Source organism: Poecilia reticulata, chromosome 7, assembly GCF_904066995.2.
Source record: "Poecilia reticulata chromosome 7, P_reticulata-male-v2, whole genome shotgun sequence".
NCBI lineage: Eukaryota > Metazoa > Chordata > Actinopteri > Cyprinodontiformes > Poeciliidae > Poecilia > Poecilia reticulata.
Genome location: NC_088836.1, coordinates 7,504,395 through 7,522,708, shown reverse-complemented (window position 1 = coordinate 7,522,708; position 18,314 = coordinate 7,504,395). Strand labels below are relative to the sequence as shown.

At 40.9% G+C, this 18,314-nt stretch overlaps 1 protein-coding gene across 3 annotated transcripts; it reads right to left on the bottom strand.

Moving 5' to 3' along the window:
* Positions 1-1,524: 1,524 nt before the first annotated feature.
* On the bottom strand, positions 1,525-17,566 carry brpf3b (bromodomain and PHD finger containing, 3b). Of its 3 annotated transcripts, none has more exons than XM_008413009.3 (13): positions 17,111-17,563; positions 12,115-13,673; positions 11,865-12,021; positions 11,617-11,748; positions 11,043-11,171; positions 9,417-9,729; positions 9,036-9,326; positions 6,547-7,143; positions 4,408-4,489; positions 4,235-4,323; positions 4,065-4,159; positions 3,824-3,978; positions 1,525-2,654 (listed from the first exon to the last, which is right to left on the bottom strand). In XM_008413009.3, the coding sequence occupies exons 2-13, from the start codon at positions 13,647-13,649 to the stop codon at positions 2,471-2,473; spliced, it is 3,759 nt and encodes a 1,252-aa protein (XP_008411231.1). In that variant the 5' UTR covers positions 13,650-13,673; positions 17,111-17,563; the 3' UTR covers positions 1,525-2,470. The 3 variants fall into 3 exon arrangements, with proteins under 3 accessions (XP_008411231.1, XP_008411233.1, XP_008411234.1); XM_008413011.3 differs by lacking the exon at positions 17,111-17,563 and adding an exon at positions 14,199-14,605; XM_008413012.3 differs by lacking the exons at positions 1,525-2,654; positions 3,824-3,978; positions 4,065-4,159 and having other exon boundaries at positions 4,397-4,489; positions 17,111-17,566.
* Positions 17,567-18,314: the final 748 nt, after the last annotated feature.

Below are 18,314 nucleotides of genomic sequence, written 5' to 3'. Positions count from 1 at the left end.
GATTTATTTTTTTTTAAATGTGTTGGCTTTCTTACTTTAGAAGCCACTTCAAGCATTCAGCATGCAGAGGTGAGTGAATCTTTGTGAATCTTCTTCAGTGTAGACAGTCTGCGTAGCAATATTTGAGGAGCAGTTCTCAAATATTGAGAACTGCTCCTCAATATGGGCATCAGTTTCAGTCTTCAAACTGAAGACTGAAAAAAAATTAAAACCAAGTGGTAATAAATTGAGTTGAATCAACACAAAATTGTGAGTTGAATCAGCTAAATCAACAAAAAAAATAAAATTGTAAGTTTTAATAAACTTAATAAAAATGTAAATTTGCAGGTTTAATCAATGTAAAATTGTCAGTTATTCTTTAGATTATACTTAGCTTTTCATTTAAAGCTACAAAACTGCATAGAATGAAGTTGAATCAATGTAAAATTGTGAGATGAATCAACGTTAAATCAGCTCAATAAAAACGTAAAATAGTGAATTCAATCAACTTAATGACATAAAATAGCAAGTTGAATCAACGTAAAAGAAAGTTAGAATTTGATGAAGCATTTTGAACTTGACGGTTAAAGTCGATGCAACTTAACTGAGGCAACAAGAAAACTAGGTTGAGTCAAGTTGAGTGAGCAAATCTTTTTTTACGGTGCAATATTGCTCAGTTGGAGGATGTAGATACGGGATGGTTAGGAGATCCTCCTTTATTACAATCAAGCCTAGTATGAATTGCTTCGTGCTTTTCACACTGCATATGGCTCTCTCCCATAGTGTCAAGATAAAAAGTTTTACTTGCACAGAATCCATTTATCTGTTGGTGACAGAAGTGAACCAGTGAAGTGAAACACAGACGCAAACAAGCTAGCTAGAAAGAGCAAAGCTATCAGCAGCTACTGGTAGCCATAACTACCTCGAGTCACAAAAGGCATTGAAGATGACTCAAAGTCAAGCCCGACACAAAACAACATAAATAGTTCAGCCATCTTAAGACCTCTTATTGGCATGCTGAAGACCAATTTACTTTTAAAAAATAAATAAATTCAAGGCATTTTAAGGCCTTAAAAGTAAATGTAGATCAAGACTTTTAAAGGATGTGTGGATACCCTGAACTAGTAGAAGAGGGTGCGACAAAAACATTTTAAATGCCTGAAATTACAAAAATCCACCAGCCGATTCTGAATTCTTTTGCAGGCTTGTGGGAACAAACCAGTATACTCAGGGCTTACCAGTTCCATTCATTATGGGGTTTGTGGTTTTTTCAACTACCCAAATTCCTGAGCCAAAGCTACTTCATACAGATGAATGTTTTTCCCCCCATTACAAAATTGTCTGATTGCAGCTGAAAGTTGCAACAAGTGGAACAGTGTGCAGTCTCAGACCTCATGGGAATATCTGGGTTTATTTTGAATTTGCTAACATAAAATTGATAGGTTTTTTTTTTATAGTTATACCACAATTGTTAGCCTACGTCACTGAGACATAAAACAGTGCATATGACAGATGACAAAAGAAAAAAATCCACAGGACTCCAGATACATAAACATTTTTTAATAGAATATTTTCCAAAATGTGGAAACTGGTTAAAGAATTTTGGTGAGCTGGTAAGATATAAACAGTAGCGATAAGCTTATCAGGGTGAACTTTTAATTGGATGAAATTGGGCTCTAAGAAATAAATAGAATCATTGAGTGGGTCAACGTCAAAAGCTTGTGCTTGGTATAAAAAAAGAAAACAAATCAGCAAAAATCTGTTAAAATGCTGTCTGCTTTTCAATTAAAAAACCTCACTCCATTTTTTTTCTTAAATAAGATCTCTCAATTTAATCAATATAACTTTATTTCTATAGTTTTTGTCTTCCATAAATAAATTATTTCTCTGTATCAAAAGAGATTTCAAATATAAAGAGCATCGGCTCATTTTGTCGAATGCCAAGATTACACAACAATGCAAAACACTCAAACTATAGTTAATTTACAGTAAAGACAAATATCCATACACTGCAGGAATCATTTCATGGCGAGTCTCGCCTCGCTCTTCAGAAGGCTGATTGAAGTACGCTTTTAAAAACATTAAATTAGAATGAGCTTGATAACGCAAAGTCGTATGTACAAAAACTACTACCAGTAAAATATACATGAGTCTTTTTGTAAAAAGTTTAAAACATAGAAAATCTATTGTATAAAAGAAGGCAGTGATGTGTTTATCGGTCTCCGGCAGCTCTTTTTAAATCTCTTTCCTCATGGCTTGATCCCTCAGCAGCAGGATTAGCAGAACCTCAGGCTCTTTTACATTTGATTCCTGATATCCAGCTGGAGTTGAGCACACACACCTCTGAATGTCCCTGAATGGGGGGAATTAACGCTGCAGCAACGTGAGGCTTAATGTAACTTCATTTACACATCATCTCCCTAATGACACAAAGCAGGTTCTGTCAGACACCAGCGGTTCAGTCTGGGACCCGGCAGCTGCTCCGCGGCGTCTACAGGTAGCTGGAGGTGACAAAGCAGTGGCTGTGGCTGACTCGGCTCTGGTGGATCATGGCGCGGTCGTACGCCACCTGGACGGACTTGCGGATGCTGGACTTGCGACCCTCCATGATGCGCAGCTTGTCCGCCGTGTCGTCGACGCCCAAGTGTGTCAATTTGTCGCGGGGGAGCCACTGCCTGAAACACCGGAGACAGAGTTCGGACCGTGTGTAAGAACGTGAAAGACGTTCTTACACATTTCAACTCATCTACACATCAGTTCACAACAAATTGAATCTCAAGGAACTTTAGAAAAATATCCATTTATATAGAGAAATAGTCTTTTAGTACAATTCTACCCAATCAATGTAGACTGATTCAAGGTCAAATACATGCATGTCATTTTGATTCTCGTGCTTAAATTTGTTCCAGTAGGATTTTACATAATAAATCAGCATAAAAAAACACTCATATGTGAGTCAAGGCAGGGGAGCGAATACTTTTGTCAATATAGTGTGGCTTCCTTGTTCTCTGACAAACTAATAATTCAGTGACGTGTTTGTCTGTGAGTGATTTACGATGATAAATACAGAAACATCAACAATCATAATAGCAACAATAATGACAGTAATATTAATGATAAAATAATATGCAGAGCAAGCAGCCTACGTCTTCTTTGGGGGGGGACATGGGGGGCCCTGGCCCAAAAATGGTTGAGAAATCTGTCCTAGAGACTGAATGGAGAGCATCTGTTTACATCAATTGTTCAAGTCACAGACTCCAAACAGGGTTTAGGTTTGGACTAGCCCATTCTAGTTTGACCTAATCCACTTTAGCTGGACGTGTATGGGGGCGTTGTGAGCTTCCTTTCTTAGTGTTCTGAAGTGTCCAGCAGGTTTTTATCTATCTGGGATTTATTCTACATCCATCTTCCAAAAAGCTTCCTTGTCTAAAGTGAAAGCCTATCAGTGATGGGTTTGGCAAGCAGACCTCAGGTCTTTTCTGATGGCTGTAGCTTTGCGGTTGTGCCGTACCCTCATGTCGGGACGACTGACTGACACACATACTCCATGAAGTGCTAGAAGCCTGGAAACCCTGCATTAAACTTCCCCACAGCTTTATTTCTGACTCATGTTCTATGTTCGTGATGCTGTTTGCATAGAAACACTTTTCAGATCTAAAAATGTTTCAACTCACTTTCCTTCCGCCTCATAATTTTTCCTTTGTGTTGCGTTAAGCTTGTGGTCGCAACAGTACAATTAAGACAAGTTTTCCCTTTTCAGCCAGACACTCAAACGTCTCTACCTTTTAGCCGAAACAGCTGGTTCGCAACTTCATAACCTCCGTTTAACATCTGTGAAACTCACCACGTCCGCTTGTTATCGAAGAAAAGCACCAGGTAGAGTCTGTCGTTTGTCTCCTCTTGTCTCTGCTCTCCCAGCCGGAGGACGTCCTTGGGTGGAACGGGGATAGGAATCCCATTCAGCAGCAGGCCTTCCTCTGGCATCTCTGGGTCGATGATCTGAACCAAACAGAGCAACGGGGAGCGTTGAGCCAAAAAGTCTTTTGACAGCTCAAACGGGATGATCAATATGATGAGTAGCTCACCAGAGCGGGATAGGAGGGATAACCTCTGCACTTCGCCCACACCAGCTCTAACGGCTCCAGCTCCGTCTCGTCCTCCTCCGACTGACTCCCATTGCCTGCAAAGCAACACATTCTGTGTTTAACGCAGATCAAGAAAAGAACATGCGTTATTGTGGCTTAATGTGAAGTACCGGTGTAATCCGAATCTCCGTTGACTATGTCAAGAAGAGGGATGTTGGAGAGAGAAGGCTTTCCGAGGCTTCGCTTGGGTGGCGAGTTGCTGTGGGATCAAAAATGCTGGACCGTTATCGACTGATCATACATCCCCAAAACCAGACAAAGGAGATAATCACCTTCATCTTACATTTCTTTGTGGAGGACGGGACAGGATCGTGACTCTGAGTCGGAGTTGCTGTCTTTGTGCCTTTCGAACCTGTTGCTCAGTCCTGAAAACGAACAAAGCATCGGTTATCCTCAGCCTTGTCTTATTTCTATAAGAGCTTCAGATCTGAGCTAAAACAATTTAATCAAATTCACATCCTTTGATTCATTAGAACAGATTCAAAATAAATGACACCAATTTAAAATTGAGATAATAATTAGAATCAAATGTATTATAATAGGGCTGCTGCTAACAATTATTTCGATTATTCAGATTATTAATGGATTTAAAAAGAACCACACACATTCTGATCTTAAAACAGAGAGTATTAGGAAGAGTTGGGCGATGTGGTCTTAGAATTTTATGTAGTACTATTATTACTACTATTGTGACAAAAATGAGGATAAAAAACTATTTCTTTTTTTTAGGTAGCTGCATGGTAGCATTCACAGCGCCACCAACAAATGCTGGTCTTGCAAAACATTCCTTCTTGATATAATATAATATTGCTAAACTGCAAATAAAGACTCCATTTCATTTGCTCGCATTTTCAAATTTACCCGTTTCTCGTGAGAATAGTGGGAGAAAATAGTAAAATTAACAAATTCGTCTGGTTGTTTGCATTAACTGACATTTGTAGCAATGATGAATCAAAATTCTTACAAGAAATCTTTTACGATTAATAAAAAAAAAAAAATCAATAAACGATACGTGTCCACCTCTAGTATCAGTATGAGTATTTGAGCTAAAACAATTTAAATCAATTTGTTTGACCATTTATGAAGATAAATTGTCACCAGTCGGCTCAAACCTCACATATATTGTAATTTAATTCTAAATACTAGAGGTGTGCCGATCGATCGGCCACCGATCATAATCGAGCCGATTTTCGCGAAAAAGTACATGATCGGTGATCATTGGCTCTTGTTGCCGATACCGATCACCTGCATCTCATTTCGCAGCCTGCCTGTGCAGCTGGTCTCCTCTTTCCTTCACACTGCGCAAACGCGCAGCAACAAACCCTAAGCAATGTGGAACTATAACGCACTGAGTGAGTGGGGAAGTTTGCATGTTGCGGTGGAAAATTGAAGCACGTCAAAATGCATCAACACAACGAAGCTAATATGACATAAAAACAATGACATACTTGACGGAGTTTGGCTACGTCGAGGCTCACTGCAGTAAAAAAGACGATCAGATAGCAGGTAAAGCAGCGCACAGCTACAAACACTCACCCGGATTAGCATGACGGTCAGAAAGCTAAACAAATGAGCCGCAAAATGATTTAAGTCTTCGAGCTGCGATGTAAGACGCTGGTTCTGCTCTCGCTGTTGAACGACTGCTACGTGCTACAGGTAGTAATATTTCACAGACGGAGCGCCGCTTCTGCTCCACCTGGTAGTGACTCTCACACCAAACCTCTGCTTAAAGCTGCAGCATCTAACCTAAAAAATTTATTTTACATGCGTATTAAAACTTTCGCTGTCCTAACATGAGACAGATAATCTCTAAAAAAATAATCGATCTCCTCCCTGCTCTGCATACTTACTTCGCTCAGTCAGAAACAGCCACTCAGAACTAGCAGTAATCAGCTAGCCACCATGCTATCAGGAAGTTTTCATTCAGTAACTCAGGATTGTTTATTGTAATGGAGCCTGTATTTGCCTTTGAATGTTAAGTTTTATACTTGAATCTTTTGGCAATGTTGAGAGGTTTTATTTTGACTCTTTACATTATTTAGCCTCTTCTGAGCCTTCATGTGTTTTCAGTCTGTTAAAGATGGTATTACGATAGCAGTACAATTTGCACAATGCCTGTTTTTAGTTTTTTTTTCTTGGAAAAAGCTATTTAAAAGCTTTTATCTAAATTAATGTGAATTCAGGCAGTTACCACGGTAACCCTTTCAAAACATGTAAATTGTAAACCAACTGAACTTTTGCTATTTGTGTACAACACCAGACTAATTAACCCTTGCAATTATTTGTAGTGCACTAAAATATGTATTTTCCACAACTCTTCAGAGCTAAATAAGAGTCTCTATTAGTCGTAGTAACTAGGAGACCACCCATCTTGAAAAGAAGACATTCAAGAGTTTAATACTAGTATGTAAAGCTTTCTAACCTCTTTCCAGTGAATGATTCACTGTCCTCTCCAATTCTGTATCTGACAACGCTTCTCGACCAGGAGTCCACACCTCGTGAAGAGTGGGAGGTCCAGGGCTTTTCTGTGGGGTTCTGGACACTGGTGTGGAGGATGGGGAGCTGGTTGTGGAACTAGGGGCGGTGGGGTTGCTCCTCGTATTCTCGTCCTGCAGCCCCTTCCCGTTAAACACGGGGTTCTCTTTTTCCTTGCAAAGCTTCGCTCCGTTCTTAGCTTTCTTGAACAGGACAGAGGTCCGCCGTCCGACTCCCCCGGTGGCGGGCCGCGGAGAGACGGAGAGCGCCGGCGGGGTGTGGGCTACGACCTGCCCCTCATAGTGCAAAGTGGGAGGTGGTGTCACGCAACATTCTCCTCGTGCTTTAGTGCAATTAATGTTTTCTGAGGCGCTGTTCAAATGGTTGCTGTCTATTTTAAGGCGCTTGCAGGCCCAGGAGGGGGACTGGACCTCCCCCGTCATGGGCCGCAGTGTGGGAGGCTCCAGAGGCGGTTCTCCTTGTCGGGGAGGAGGAGACGGGCCTCTAGGTTCCAGTCTTGGGGGAGAAGTGGATTTGAGGTCATCTAGAAGAAGAAGAAAAAAATATGTAAAGATAATTTAAACACAATTCCTCACAAATGATTGGTTATGCTGTACGTAGTATGATGTGGTAGTTTTCACACACACGAAAATGGCGTCTTTTTCCCCAATGGTTACATTTCATTCTTACACACCAACCACAGCCCGAAAAGAGTTAAGATATTCAAAATGGAGGACTTCATCGAGACAAGTGACTAAAGAAAATCGCTCTCACAACTGTACACCAGCAACATGGCAACGTTTTACATAGAGATGCACCGTGAAATCAAATGGTGACCAGAATCAGACGACCTTCCGCTTGAAGGGGCAGGAATTGAGATTGATCTGATGGTGGAACAAAATCTAGAAGCTACCAGGTGTAAAAGTTGTTACTGAGGGAAGATGACTCAGGATATTTTAATTGCGTTTCCATATACATTTTTTGATATTCTACTAATGTTGAAAAAACACAATTTTGCAATTGTGACGCCATTAAATAAGAAATGCAATCAACATCACATGTGGAATCTACTTGTTCACGTGATTAAAAGTCAGGTGGCAATGAATGTAAACAGTTGCATGGGCAATATTCATATTTCAGCCTCGGCGCTAGCGCTCATCTGTCAGTCATCAGAGGGGACGTCGGCGTCTTATTCAGGCCTTGGAGCATCATGTTCCTTATACTTCGGGTGGTTATGTATACATGAGGCGTTTTGGCAAAATTGCAGTTTTGGGCTGCGATTTCACATAAGAGCTATGGATTCAACACTTTCAAATGACAAGCTCAACTTTTGATGAACATTACCAGACTGTAAGATTTCTGGTTGGACTAGATGCACAAAGGCCAAGGAGGCCAGTGCCTATAAATATGTGAGTTGTTGCTGTACGCAAAATTCACAATTTTCGATGTGGCTGAAAAACCTCCTCATTCCAATGCAGAAACTTATCATCAATACACTTGAGTTATTTTCAAATTTATTTCCGTAATTCCAATCTGCAAAATTTTATGATCAATGGAAATGCAGCTAGAGGTTCTTAAAATGAAGAAGGAGAAAACGAGGACTTAAAAAGAAAAGCTTTGTAAATAAATGAACATCTGGATGTTCTAGGCTGCTGGAGAAAGAGTAAGACAGGAAGGCTGACAGAATACAGCAAACTAAGCCGCTTCATTTTATCCTTTTGAGCTCCCAACATCTGTCATGAACATGAACAATTTGGAAATATTACTAGCCGTTTGTAAAATATAAACACAATCAGATTTTTGCAGTGCAAGCTGTGCTAATCATATTTCTTTAGCTTAAGTGGTAAATTCTGTTTTTTGTTGTTGTTTTTTTAAGTTTTAGCACACACTGTGACATCGCTTCCAAAAAAAATTGCTTGGGGCAGGAAGGTTAGAACTAATTCCAGTTCTAAATCTTCTTATTTGGTAGATTTTAGAGAGAAATCCAACAATGCTGGTCAATAAACCTTTTATCAGTGCATCCCTAATTGTACTGCTAAAAATGTGTTTTGATGTTTGTCTTTGAGTGTCTGACCGGACCTGTCTGTAATCAGGAGTGAGATGATATGGCATGACTGAAAGTGGCCCAAGGAGTGGTGAATCCATGAGAGTGATGTATAAAGGAGGTGCAAACACAGCGTGCACTAGAAGAGAGGAGTTGTGAGGCAGCCATGGCCAACGAGACTCTCTGGGCCCCTACTTACTAGACTGGAGACAGTGGGGTGGTTGGGGTTGGTGCGTTAGGGGAACCCTGGCTCAATTACCTGAGGACAATGTTCCATTAGCTCAAGTTTCACAACTGATCTCAATGAAACAAATTAGTCTTTCAAAAGATTCATGCACTGGAAATGTAATTCTCATGTTAATCTAGAGCATTTCATTGCCCTCTCCTCTTACCCTTGTCTGAGGACGACAGACTATTGTCTGCCTTGGCATTGTTATTGTTGTATTCTTCGTCGTCGTCATCGTCTTCGTCCTCTTCTTTAACATGCCCATTGTAGATGCCGTGGCTCATGGGTTGACCCATGAGCCGGAGCTTGTTGATCTCACGTCGAAGCTGGCGGATGCGTTTGGCCCGGGCGCCGCTGCATCGCATGGATGTGACAAAGTCTAGTTTCTCCAGAAGCTCCTTCAGCTGCTCTTCCATCGTCATGTGGAGTCGGTTATCTGGATCCAGAACACTGTCAACTGAGCACATCGACAAGTTCAAATAGGACTGGAGGTCTTAGGAAGTGTTTCCCACAAGAAGAAGTTCCCACTAATGCCGCAAGACCTTACCGTCCTCCCAGGTGCAGCTGTAGAAGTCTCTCTTCTGGGGCGACTCAGGGAGGTGCATCCCGGTGTCCAGGTCAAGGCCGGCGTTTGTGGCTTGTCTTTGGGCATGGCGCAACACAGCACCCCCTAAGTCACGCAGACGCAGCGCTGTTTTGTAGAAGACTGTGTCTTTGGTGTTATACAGGAGGCAGTTTGACACCATCAGATTAAAGTCAGCCTCCAGGTCAGCCACAGAACGGTAAGCGTGACTCTCAAGCTTGGAGCGCATAGTGGAGAAATCCATTGGATAAGTAATAAACTCCAGGTAGTCTGGAACCTAAAAATGGAACAAATGTTTCCCCTTAAAAATATTTAACACACTCAGATTAAAAAGTACAATGTATCCATAGGTTTAGATGGCTTTACAGTGGAATAAGATAGAAAATTCAATTAACAGAGCAGAATGACTTCCAGTCAGAATTACTTCTTCTGCCTTCAATCAATGCTTTAATGTCCATTTAGCACGGAGGCCAGCAAGTGCAAATGCTCAGCAAACATGTGAATGATGCTAACTCCAAAACACAAAAGCAACAAAAGAAATTGCAAAAAAAATTGTTGCAATTACATAAAACAGGAACAAACACCTACAATTAACAAAACAAATGCAAAACAAAAAATGCTGCAACCACAGGAGATGGAAGTAAAGGGGGAAATGGTGAAATAGCAAAACATCTGCAAATATGAAAAGTGGCAAACTACTTCAACAAAACCAAAGTGCTCCAGACCACTAGGAGGAGTCTGGATTCGGTAACATTAATATGTAAATATTCTTCTCTTCAATATTATCATCAAGTGTCACACAACTTTTCTTTCTTTCTTTTTTCTTCAATTTTCCTTCTGGACATCTATGACACCATAGACATCCCATTAAATCATGACATCCCATCTTTAACAGACATATACGTGTATGGTGTTTACAGAGAGTCTGGTCCCATACCCCTGAGACCGACTCATTGAACCCCTGGGGTTCGATCGAACCCAGGTTAAGAACCACTGAACTCAAGGCACCAGAGTGAAGCTTTTTGTCATCCAGTCTCGAAAGAGAGAGAGAGAAACGACAAAAAACAAGCAATATAATCGCCCTCATTTAAATTTAATTAACTGATTTATAGTTTATCGCGGCAGATCTAACAGCGACACGACTATATGTTGCTGTGTGACATAATATTGTCGTTTTGAGACAATATTATGTGAAATAACAGCAACAGTTATTCCGCTCCAAAACAAACACCAACCTCTGGAGAAATCTCTCACACTGCCTCTGGATTCTCTGATCAATTCATCTCAAGTTATGACAAAATATTTTTCATTATTATGGGAAAATTTCAATACGGTATTTCTTAAAACACAAAGCAGTCTAGGTAATAGCACAAACTCCAGTTTTTTACTGCAGCTGTCACCGTTCGTTTTCTGCAGTAGGTTTAACTTTGAGCTTCAGTCAGGTATGGTCTATCCAGCTTTTTAAGTTTTAAAACTAACTTCCATCAGTGTTCTAGAAGATTTTATTTAACTGGGAACTAAAGAACATCCAATGAAACGAGCTATAAGTTCACCAAGAGTTTACGCTACAATATAGACAAGAAGCCTTACCTCCTTCAAGTTAACTGGCTGGGCAAAGATGTGAGCAGTGTCCTTCTCCTGAAGATGGTCCAGGGTGGCACGCAGCAGCATCAACATTGGAGTGAGCTGCATCTCTAAAGCTGATTGGTGAACCTTGACCTGCAGTTGAAGAATACAGACTTGTCAGATTTTAATAGGAAGAGATTTACTGACAACTGAATAAGCATAGTACTTACTGGAAACAAGCATAGTCTACATTTAGCAGTTTTAAGATGACACAATTAGCAAAATTTCCATAGGATAAGAGATAGGAGGTAAATTATTACAAGGACATCAAATTACATTAGACTATGTTTAATTTTAAAACCTTTATTTTTGTACAATTTCAAAACATTTAATTGGCAAAGCTTCCAAATAAAGCTTGCTTATTTCATGAACTCTGATTTAGTTTATTCTCCTGTGTGTCTGTCTACAACAATGTGGTGAAGAAGCAGCTGAACTGCACCAGAGCAAGACCCCAAGTCCGGTGGGTTTCAGCTTCTATTTCTTTACATTTACATATGATAGGATGAAAATGTTGGCATAAAGACTAGCCCACTGTTACCTGTTCCCGTTTGAGCTTCTCTCTTTTGCGTATGAGTTCCACCAGCAATCTGGCTTTTTCAAGATCATGCCGGAGTTTCTGCCAGTATCTCAAAGCTTCCCTGGCTGCAGAAATCTTCTCGTCCACTTCAGGCTGAACAAAACATCTCATTTTACAGCTTGTAAAAGTACATCTCATAAACAGCAAGTCATGTGTTTTTTTTTATTTTTTTGTTGTTGTTGCAATAATTAAAGCAGAAAAAAAAAAACCTGTTCTGTAGTCTTTTGTGATTGGATGTTAGAGTGCAACTGCCGAACCAGTGCCACACCGTTTCTCGACTGACGCTTTAGCAACCAGTAGCTATGCAGCCTCTGCATAAACTGGTTTTTCCTTTGCATGATTATTCCTTTGGAGATTATATTCAACCTGTAACAGATGAGAAATAAGCATCTTACTAAATGGATTCTGAAAATGAATATATAAAAAAAACAATACTGGACACGATCAAGAAAAGCAAACCTGCTTGTGGGTATCTGCAGCACCGTGACCTGTGGAGAACCTGTGGTTTGGGTTGTACACTCTGTATTTTTCTTCCCTTTCTTCTTATCTGCTGGCTCATCTTCACACTTCCTGCCTTTTTTAGGCAAAGTCGGACCATCCGTGTAAGCGCTGCGTCCTCTGCTCGCCCTTCTCCTGCTGCCCACGATTCGCCCCTCACTCTCCTCGTCGGACTCCGACTCCTGTCCCAGAGGCGAGTGCGTCTCGCAAAACGCCGTCTTCTTTACTGAGAAAGTTGTGCCATTGATGCCCGTTTCCCTGACGGGATCGATCTTCATGAACAGACCGGCTCGCTGAGCGCATGTGACGTGAAACGCGGTGTAACAGTTGGCCTTGTGGCACTGAATACACGCGCCCCTTCCTTTCTGCTTGCAGAGGTAGCAGGTTAACTTCCAGCGAGCTGGAGGAATGTTACCAACCCCTTCCACCGGTTCTAGAAACACAGTGTTGGCAAAGCACACTTCGGGAATCCATATAGCACAGACCACGTGCGCCCAACGACTCTCGCTTGTTTGTTTGAAAGCCCCTCCCCGGTTAGGACACAAGACGCAGTCGACAGGTTTCTGAGGAGACTGAAGGCAGCAGCGGCAGAGCCACTGTCCTTCAGGGACATAGGGAACGCCATAACACTCCTGGTGCACAGCCAGGTTGCAAGAGTCACAGAACAGGATGACGTTGCTATTGAGGCATTCATCGTCCAAGCACACACAGCAGAAGGCGTCGTCGTCAATAGCGCTTTGTGGAGGCGCTCGGATGCGTGCTTCTCTGTACGCCTCCTCCTCCAACCGGTCCACCAGTAGCTCAAAATTGTCTGGCGAAATAGCTGAGAGACTCTCGGAAAGCCGGGAGGCGTTAACCATTTCCAGCCAGGCGGAGTCCTCCTCATCCATGTCATATTCTGCCTTTGTTTCCTGATCCTCAGGGGAGCACTCGATGTAACGGTAATAAGCAGCTGGCAAGGGAGCCGCCTCAACCGGAGTGAAGCTTTCCACAACACGAAACTTAGGCTCAGGGAGGGTTACGTGGGTACTGTTCGATGTGCTGGACTTTTCAGGTGTATGAGGGTGGGAATTGTGGCATTGGTTCTTGGAAGGCTGCGTCGACCTGCCAGAGGCGACTCTGGAGTCTTTCCTGCGGCCTCTGAGCATGGAGACTTTCCGGGGAGTTTGTGCGCTGCTGGTGGGCGATACCGACTGCTCACTGTTCTCTTTGTTGCTGTTGCACTCGCTGATGTCCTGAGCCACTGTCTCATCGTCCGTGATGACTTCCAAGGGTTCCAGGACAGAAATGCGGTGAAGTCTTCCGTCCAGTTCGACCTCCACCACCTTCTGAGCCTGAGAATAGGAGAGAGTCTCTCTACTTGGAGATGCTTTGAGGCTGTACGGAGATGGAGATCGCTGGCGGGTGCCTCCACGCCCACCAACTGTCCCATTGGACTTCTTGCCATTTACTCCACCTCCTCCACCCACCTGGCAAGTTCGACGTGGCTTCCTCATAGGCCACTGATCACACTTTCACTCCTGTAAATCAAGGACAAAGAAATTTAGGGGACAGTAGTGCATTTTGTGCTACTATTGTGATAACAATAAAAGTGACAAATTATTTCTTTTTTTCTTAGGAATCTGTATGGCTACGACTGTGTGCATCATTTATAGCCTCACAATACTATTATTCTTTACACTACTCTTAAAAAACAAACCATTTGTAATTGCTTCTGTAGGACATCAACCACATAAATCTGTATCACTAAACTGCATACAATAATTGCATTTAATCATAGTTTTAAATGTTTTGATATTTGTTGCTGCGACAGACTGGCGACCTGTCCAGGGTGTACCCTGCCTCTTGCCCGAAATGTCTCGCTGGAGATAGGCACCAGCAACCCTCCTGACCCCATTAGGGATAAGGGGTTAAAGTAAATGGATGGATGATATTTTTTGATGTTCTCATTGAATAAACAGTGGAGAAAATACTAAAACACTGGCATTGATGTTCTCTCCATATGGCTGGCAAAGAACAATATTAATCTGTGCCTCAAAACAAACCTGTATATCTTCTTTGGCTTCCTTTGACCACTTTCTCACAGTCCTTTTCTTTACAGATAGTATAAACAAAGGGTTTCTATTCAGTGCACAGAAAAACAAGGCTGTGATCAGACTTTCCCAGAGGAAATTTTGGTTTGGAGATATATTAATTATTGACATTTTTGTAAAACAAACGCAATGTTATGTTTCTCTGGAAGAGCAGCTGACAAACTGCTTAAACTTTGGTAGTTTAGCAAAGTGAGGCACGATTAAAATCACCAAATATTCTTCTTCTTCTTCTTTCTCTTTCTCCTTTTTGATCTGCTCTGCGTCTACAATGCCTCATTTTCAAATCCTCTGAGACTTCTGGCTTCATGTGTGTTATTATTTCAGCTTTGCAGTGGTAATCAGCTGCTCCCTGTTGTAAACCACCTTGTTGCTAAGGTTACGCATCATAACAAATAAGTATAAAAAGTATAATCAATCCAACTCCACAGCATCCAAAACCAAAGGCACGATTGTCCAAAAAAAAAAATCAATCTTTCTACTAGAAACGCAACAATTAAAGTTTAAAAAATGAGAAATTTTAACTGAAATTAACTGTCTAGTAATTATAATTCAACATTGTAAATCATAAATGTAACACATAAGTTCTCTCACTTGATAAAATGCATTTACGTGAAAACTACTTAAAGAGATAAACCATTCAGTTGACAGCTAGTTAAATGAAAAGACTATGAACAGTGTTCTCTCCAAACACTAGACCAGGGGTCCCCAAACTTTTTCCTGTGAGGGCCACATAACTTTCCCTTCTCTGGTGGGGGCCGGAGTCAGTTTGTAACAGAAAAAGTGTGACGATTGCAGGAGTGCCTAAATGTAAAAATGTATTGTTTTCCAGAAAGCACAATCAAATAACCCTCTCTGGGTTCTTCACAGAACAAGTCAGGAAATAAATAATAACACTTTTAATTAAATAAATAATAACCAAACAACCTTCTCTGGGTTCATCACAGAATAAGTCCAGGAAGGATTATAGTCCGTATTTTGAGGACTATGAGGCGCATTGGACTATAAACCACAACCCCAAAGTTTATTTTTTTAAACCAGTAAACATGCACATCTAAGCCGCAAATATCTCTGTCGCTCCAGGTTTTCCACAACGATGCAGCAGCAGCAGAGGAGGCGGACACCCAAAATTTGAGTCATAACAGGTCAATTGAATATCACATTTATTAGGGTTGAAAAAGAAAAAGTTGCCAAGATTAGATTTAACAGAATTGATTACGGTAGTTTCCGAACGGTAACTGTAACAGTAAAAGTGCTGATCCTTCGTGTTGTTACTAGCATGTGCTAAATCAGTGGTCCCAACCTGTTTATTACCGCAGACCGGTCAAGACTTGGAAATTTTGTTGCGGCCAGGAGGGAAAGGGGGAGGGGGGATGATAAGGCTTCTGCATGTTGGTGTTCCCACTAAATCCTGAATATGCCCTATTTGGGTTGTCTTGGCCCTTTTATTGTAGCTTGTGGGATTTTCCCTGTCTGGGAACGAGAATACGACCTGCTGAATGTGACAGGTAGCCAATCAGAAAGCGAGGTGACGTAAGAACAGAGGGGAATCCCAAACAGCTGACATATCGCACAACTGAGAGTCCGGTGGATATCGGAGATGATATGTGGAAATGTTTATTATTAAATCTAAAGGTCATTATTATGTTTATTCAGTTAAAAATGTTAACTATGAAAAAACATGCTCACCTAAAAATCATAATGCAGCAAATAAGAGCGGCTGCTCCCGTCGTCTTTTATTCACTGCCTTTTCTTTTTGTTACGTCTTTTATCTCTTAAAATGACTCCACAAACCATCACTATTGCTTCTACATCGTCATCCGTGTTTGCTTATTCTAAATTCCCGCTATGTTGGGGGTTTTACTGGATTATCCTCTGAAATCGGGATGTTCGTGACTGGAATCGGTTCGTGTTGCTCCTGCCTTGGATACACGAACCGATTGAACCTGTTGGACTTTTATCAGCTCTGTGGTCACAGAGGTTTGGAGAATCGGCCGACAATTCTTAAATCTTTCCGTCTAAACCAGACTTAAGCCTCACAAGTTCTACTCATCTCCTCTCGACCACTGCCCAATCGCTCTGACTCTGGTCGCTATGGTAACGTTTATATATCCCTTCAAAATAACATAAGCGTCACAAAAACAAACATTTTACTTTCGTGAAAATTTTAACTCACAATAATGACTAACGGTAGCCCTCAGCTTGTTTCTCTGCAACAAGACATATAAACGGCTTGTAGTCCGGAAAATATGGTAAATAAAAAAAAATCTGAATGCTTTCTGGTATTGTTCAGGGCCCGGACCAAATGTGGAGGCGGGCCGGATCCGGCCCGTGGGCCGTAGTTTGGGGACCCCTGCACTAGACACTAACAAGGTTAAGTGAGCAGTGACTTTTCTCGACTTTATCTCAAACACTTCGTTGAATTTACCTATTCCACACAACAACGGTCATAGCCAATCGGCTGTCAAGAAAGCTTGACTGATCTATACAGGAGCCAATCAGCTTCAAGAATATCTTAACCTGAACACATCGGAACCCTCCGTTCCAGCAGTAAAATGTCAGCCATATTTACAATTTTAAAATGCTGTCAAAAGCTTCTATGTGTTTAACATATCGACATTAGTTCAGTGAACTAGATAAAGGGTTTAACATGTGAAGTCGGTACAAAATGGCACGGTCAGCTGCTGACTGGCAGTGTCATACAGGATTGTCAAGTCAAAATATACATGACAAAGCTAGCCTGCTAACTTTTTAAAGACGGTAGCCGGTTTTATTTTGAGGTTTTCTAAATAAAACAGAAATAAAAGTTCTAAAAGCAGTAAACAAATAAAAAAATGCAAAAAGAGAGTAAGTTTGGTAAGTCTTACCTAAAATGCCAGCAGAGTGAACAGGGTAGATCAATAACCGGCGGTTTGAAGCCGTTTTTCCAGTAATGGTCGCTCAGTTCGGCGGTGGGCTTTGCTACACTTCCTAAGCTAACAGCTACAGTTTGCTACCACAGCCGGTATATTTCATCTTCTTATAACATTCCATGTTTCCCCTAAACTGCCCTTAAAAATAAAAACAGTTAACCCTAAAGCCATAATGAAAATAGTAGGGATATATCAATACCAATAAATAAAGGGGCACCTTGTTGTTGATCAAATATTATGAGGAGGAATGCTAGCTTCTTTCGGCTAGTTGGCTAGTTGTTTAGAGTCCAGCTTTACTGTAAAAGCTTAGATGACAAGCTAGTCACCGTACGTGACTTCCGAGTATAGATTTCACAATAATATAACATAATATAAACATGGCTATGTGTATTCTATTTCCAACTACACATACAAACGAGAGCGAATCTTTAAAAAAAAATTAAAATAGCAAAAATAAATAAAGAACAATTAAATAATAATAATAATAATAATGATGATACATAAACACAAGTCAGAATTTAGTTTTCAACTACTTGTTTTTTCATGAAGAGGAGTCAAATGATAACAAACTTATGTTATAATTTTTGTCAAACCTCCATATGGATCTGTCACACCCATAGTTACCACTACAGTTTTGTTTTGTATTACATCTATCTTTTCTTCTTGTTTTAGAAAGTTATTATAATTAGAAACAAGAACCTTTGTTTTCTTTTTTTAGTGTAATAATTGAAAGCAGTGGCTTATCACATTAACAAAAGTAAATTCTTAATATGGCAAAACACAGATTTAGAAAATCCCATATTTCCACCATAAACTCATTCACTCTTTCAGTAAATGTTTGTTTTTTTACTTACTTCATAAAAGGTAAAATTTCCTGGCCCTATATGCCAGTCTGTGTTCCAATAAAAAAAAAAATCAACTCATGAATTAAGTTTGAAATAGACGTTTAATCATGCGAACCTGGATTTCTATGCATTTATTTTGAAAGCAGCGTGTCTTGCTTCCGGTTGATGGCAACTTAAAGGATTTGACACCAGCTGGTTGGTAAAAGTTTAGCCTGCTCAGAATCCTCCCCCTTTACGTCACCAAGCCACGATTTTCGCGGGCAAGCTTCTTCATAGAAACCTCGTCTCGTTTGTCTGATGTGATGTGCGACTCC

Bases quoted from the DNA above. Each gene is read 5' to 3' on its own strand.
- brpf3b (XM_008413009.3), bottom strand. From the start codon at position 13,649: ATGAGGAAGCCACGTCGAACTTGCCAGGTGGGTGGAGGAGGTGGAGTA. The intron at 7,144-9,035 runs GTAAGAGGAGAG...TTCTTCTTCTAG, and splicing joins TCTGTCGTCCTCAGACAAGG to ATGACCTCAAATCCACTTCT. The intron at 4,490-6,546 runs GTTAGAAAGCTT...GTTCGTTTTCAG, and splicing joins GAATCATTCACTGGAAAGAG to GACTGAGCAACAGGTTCGAA.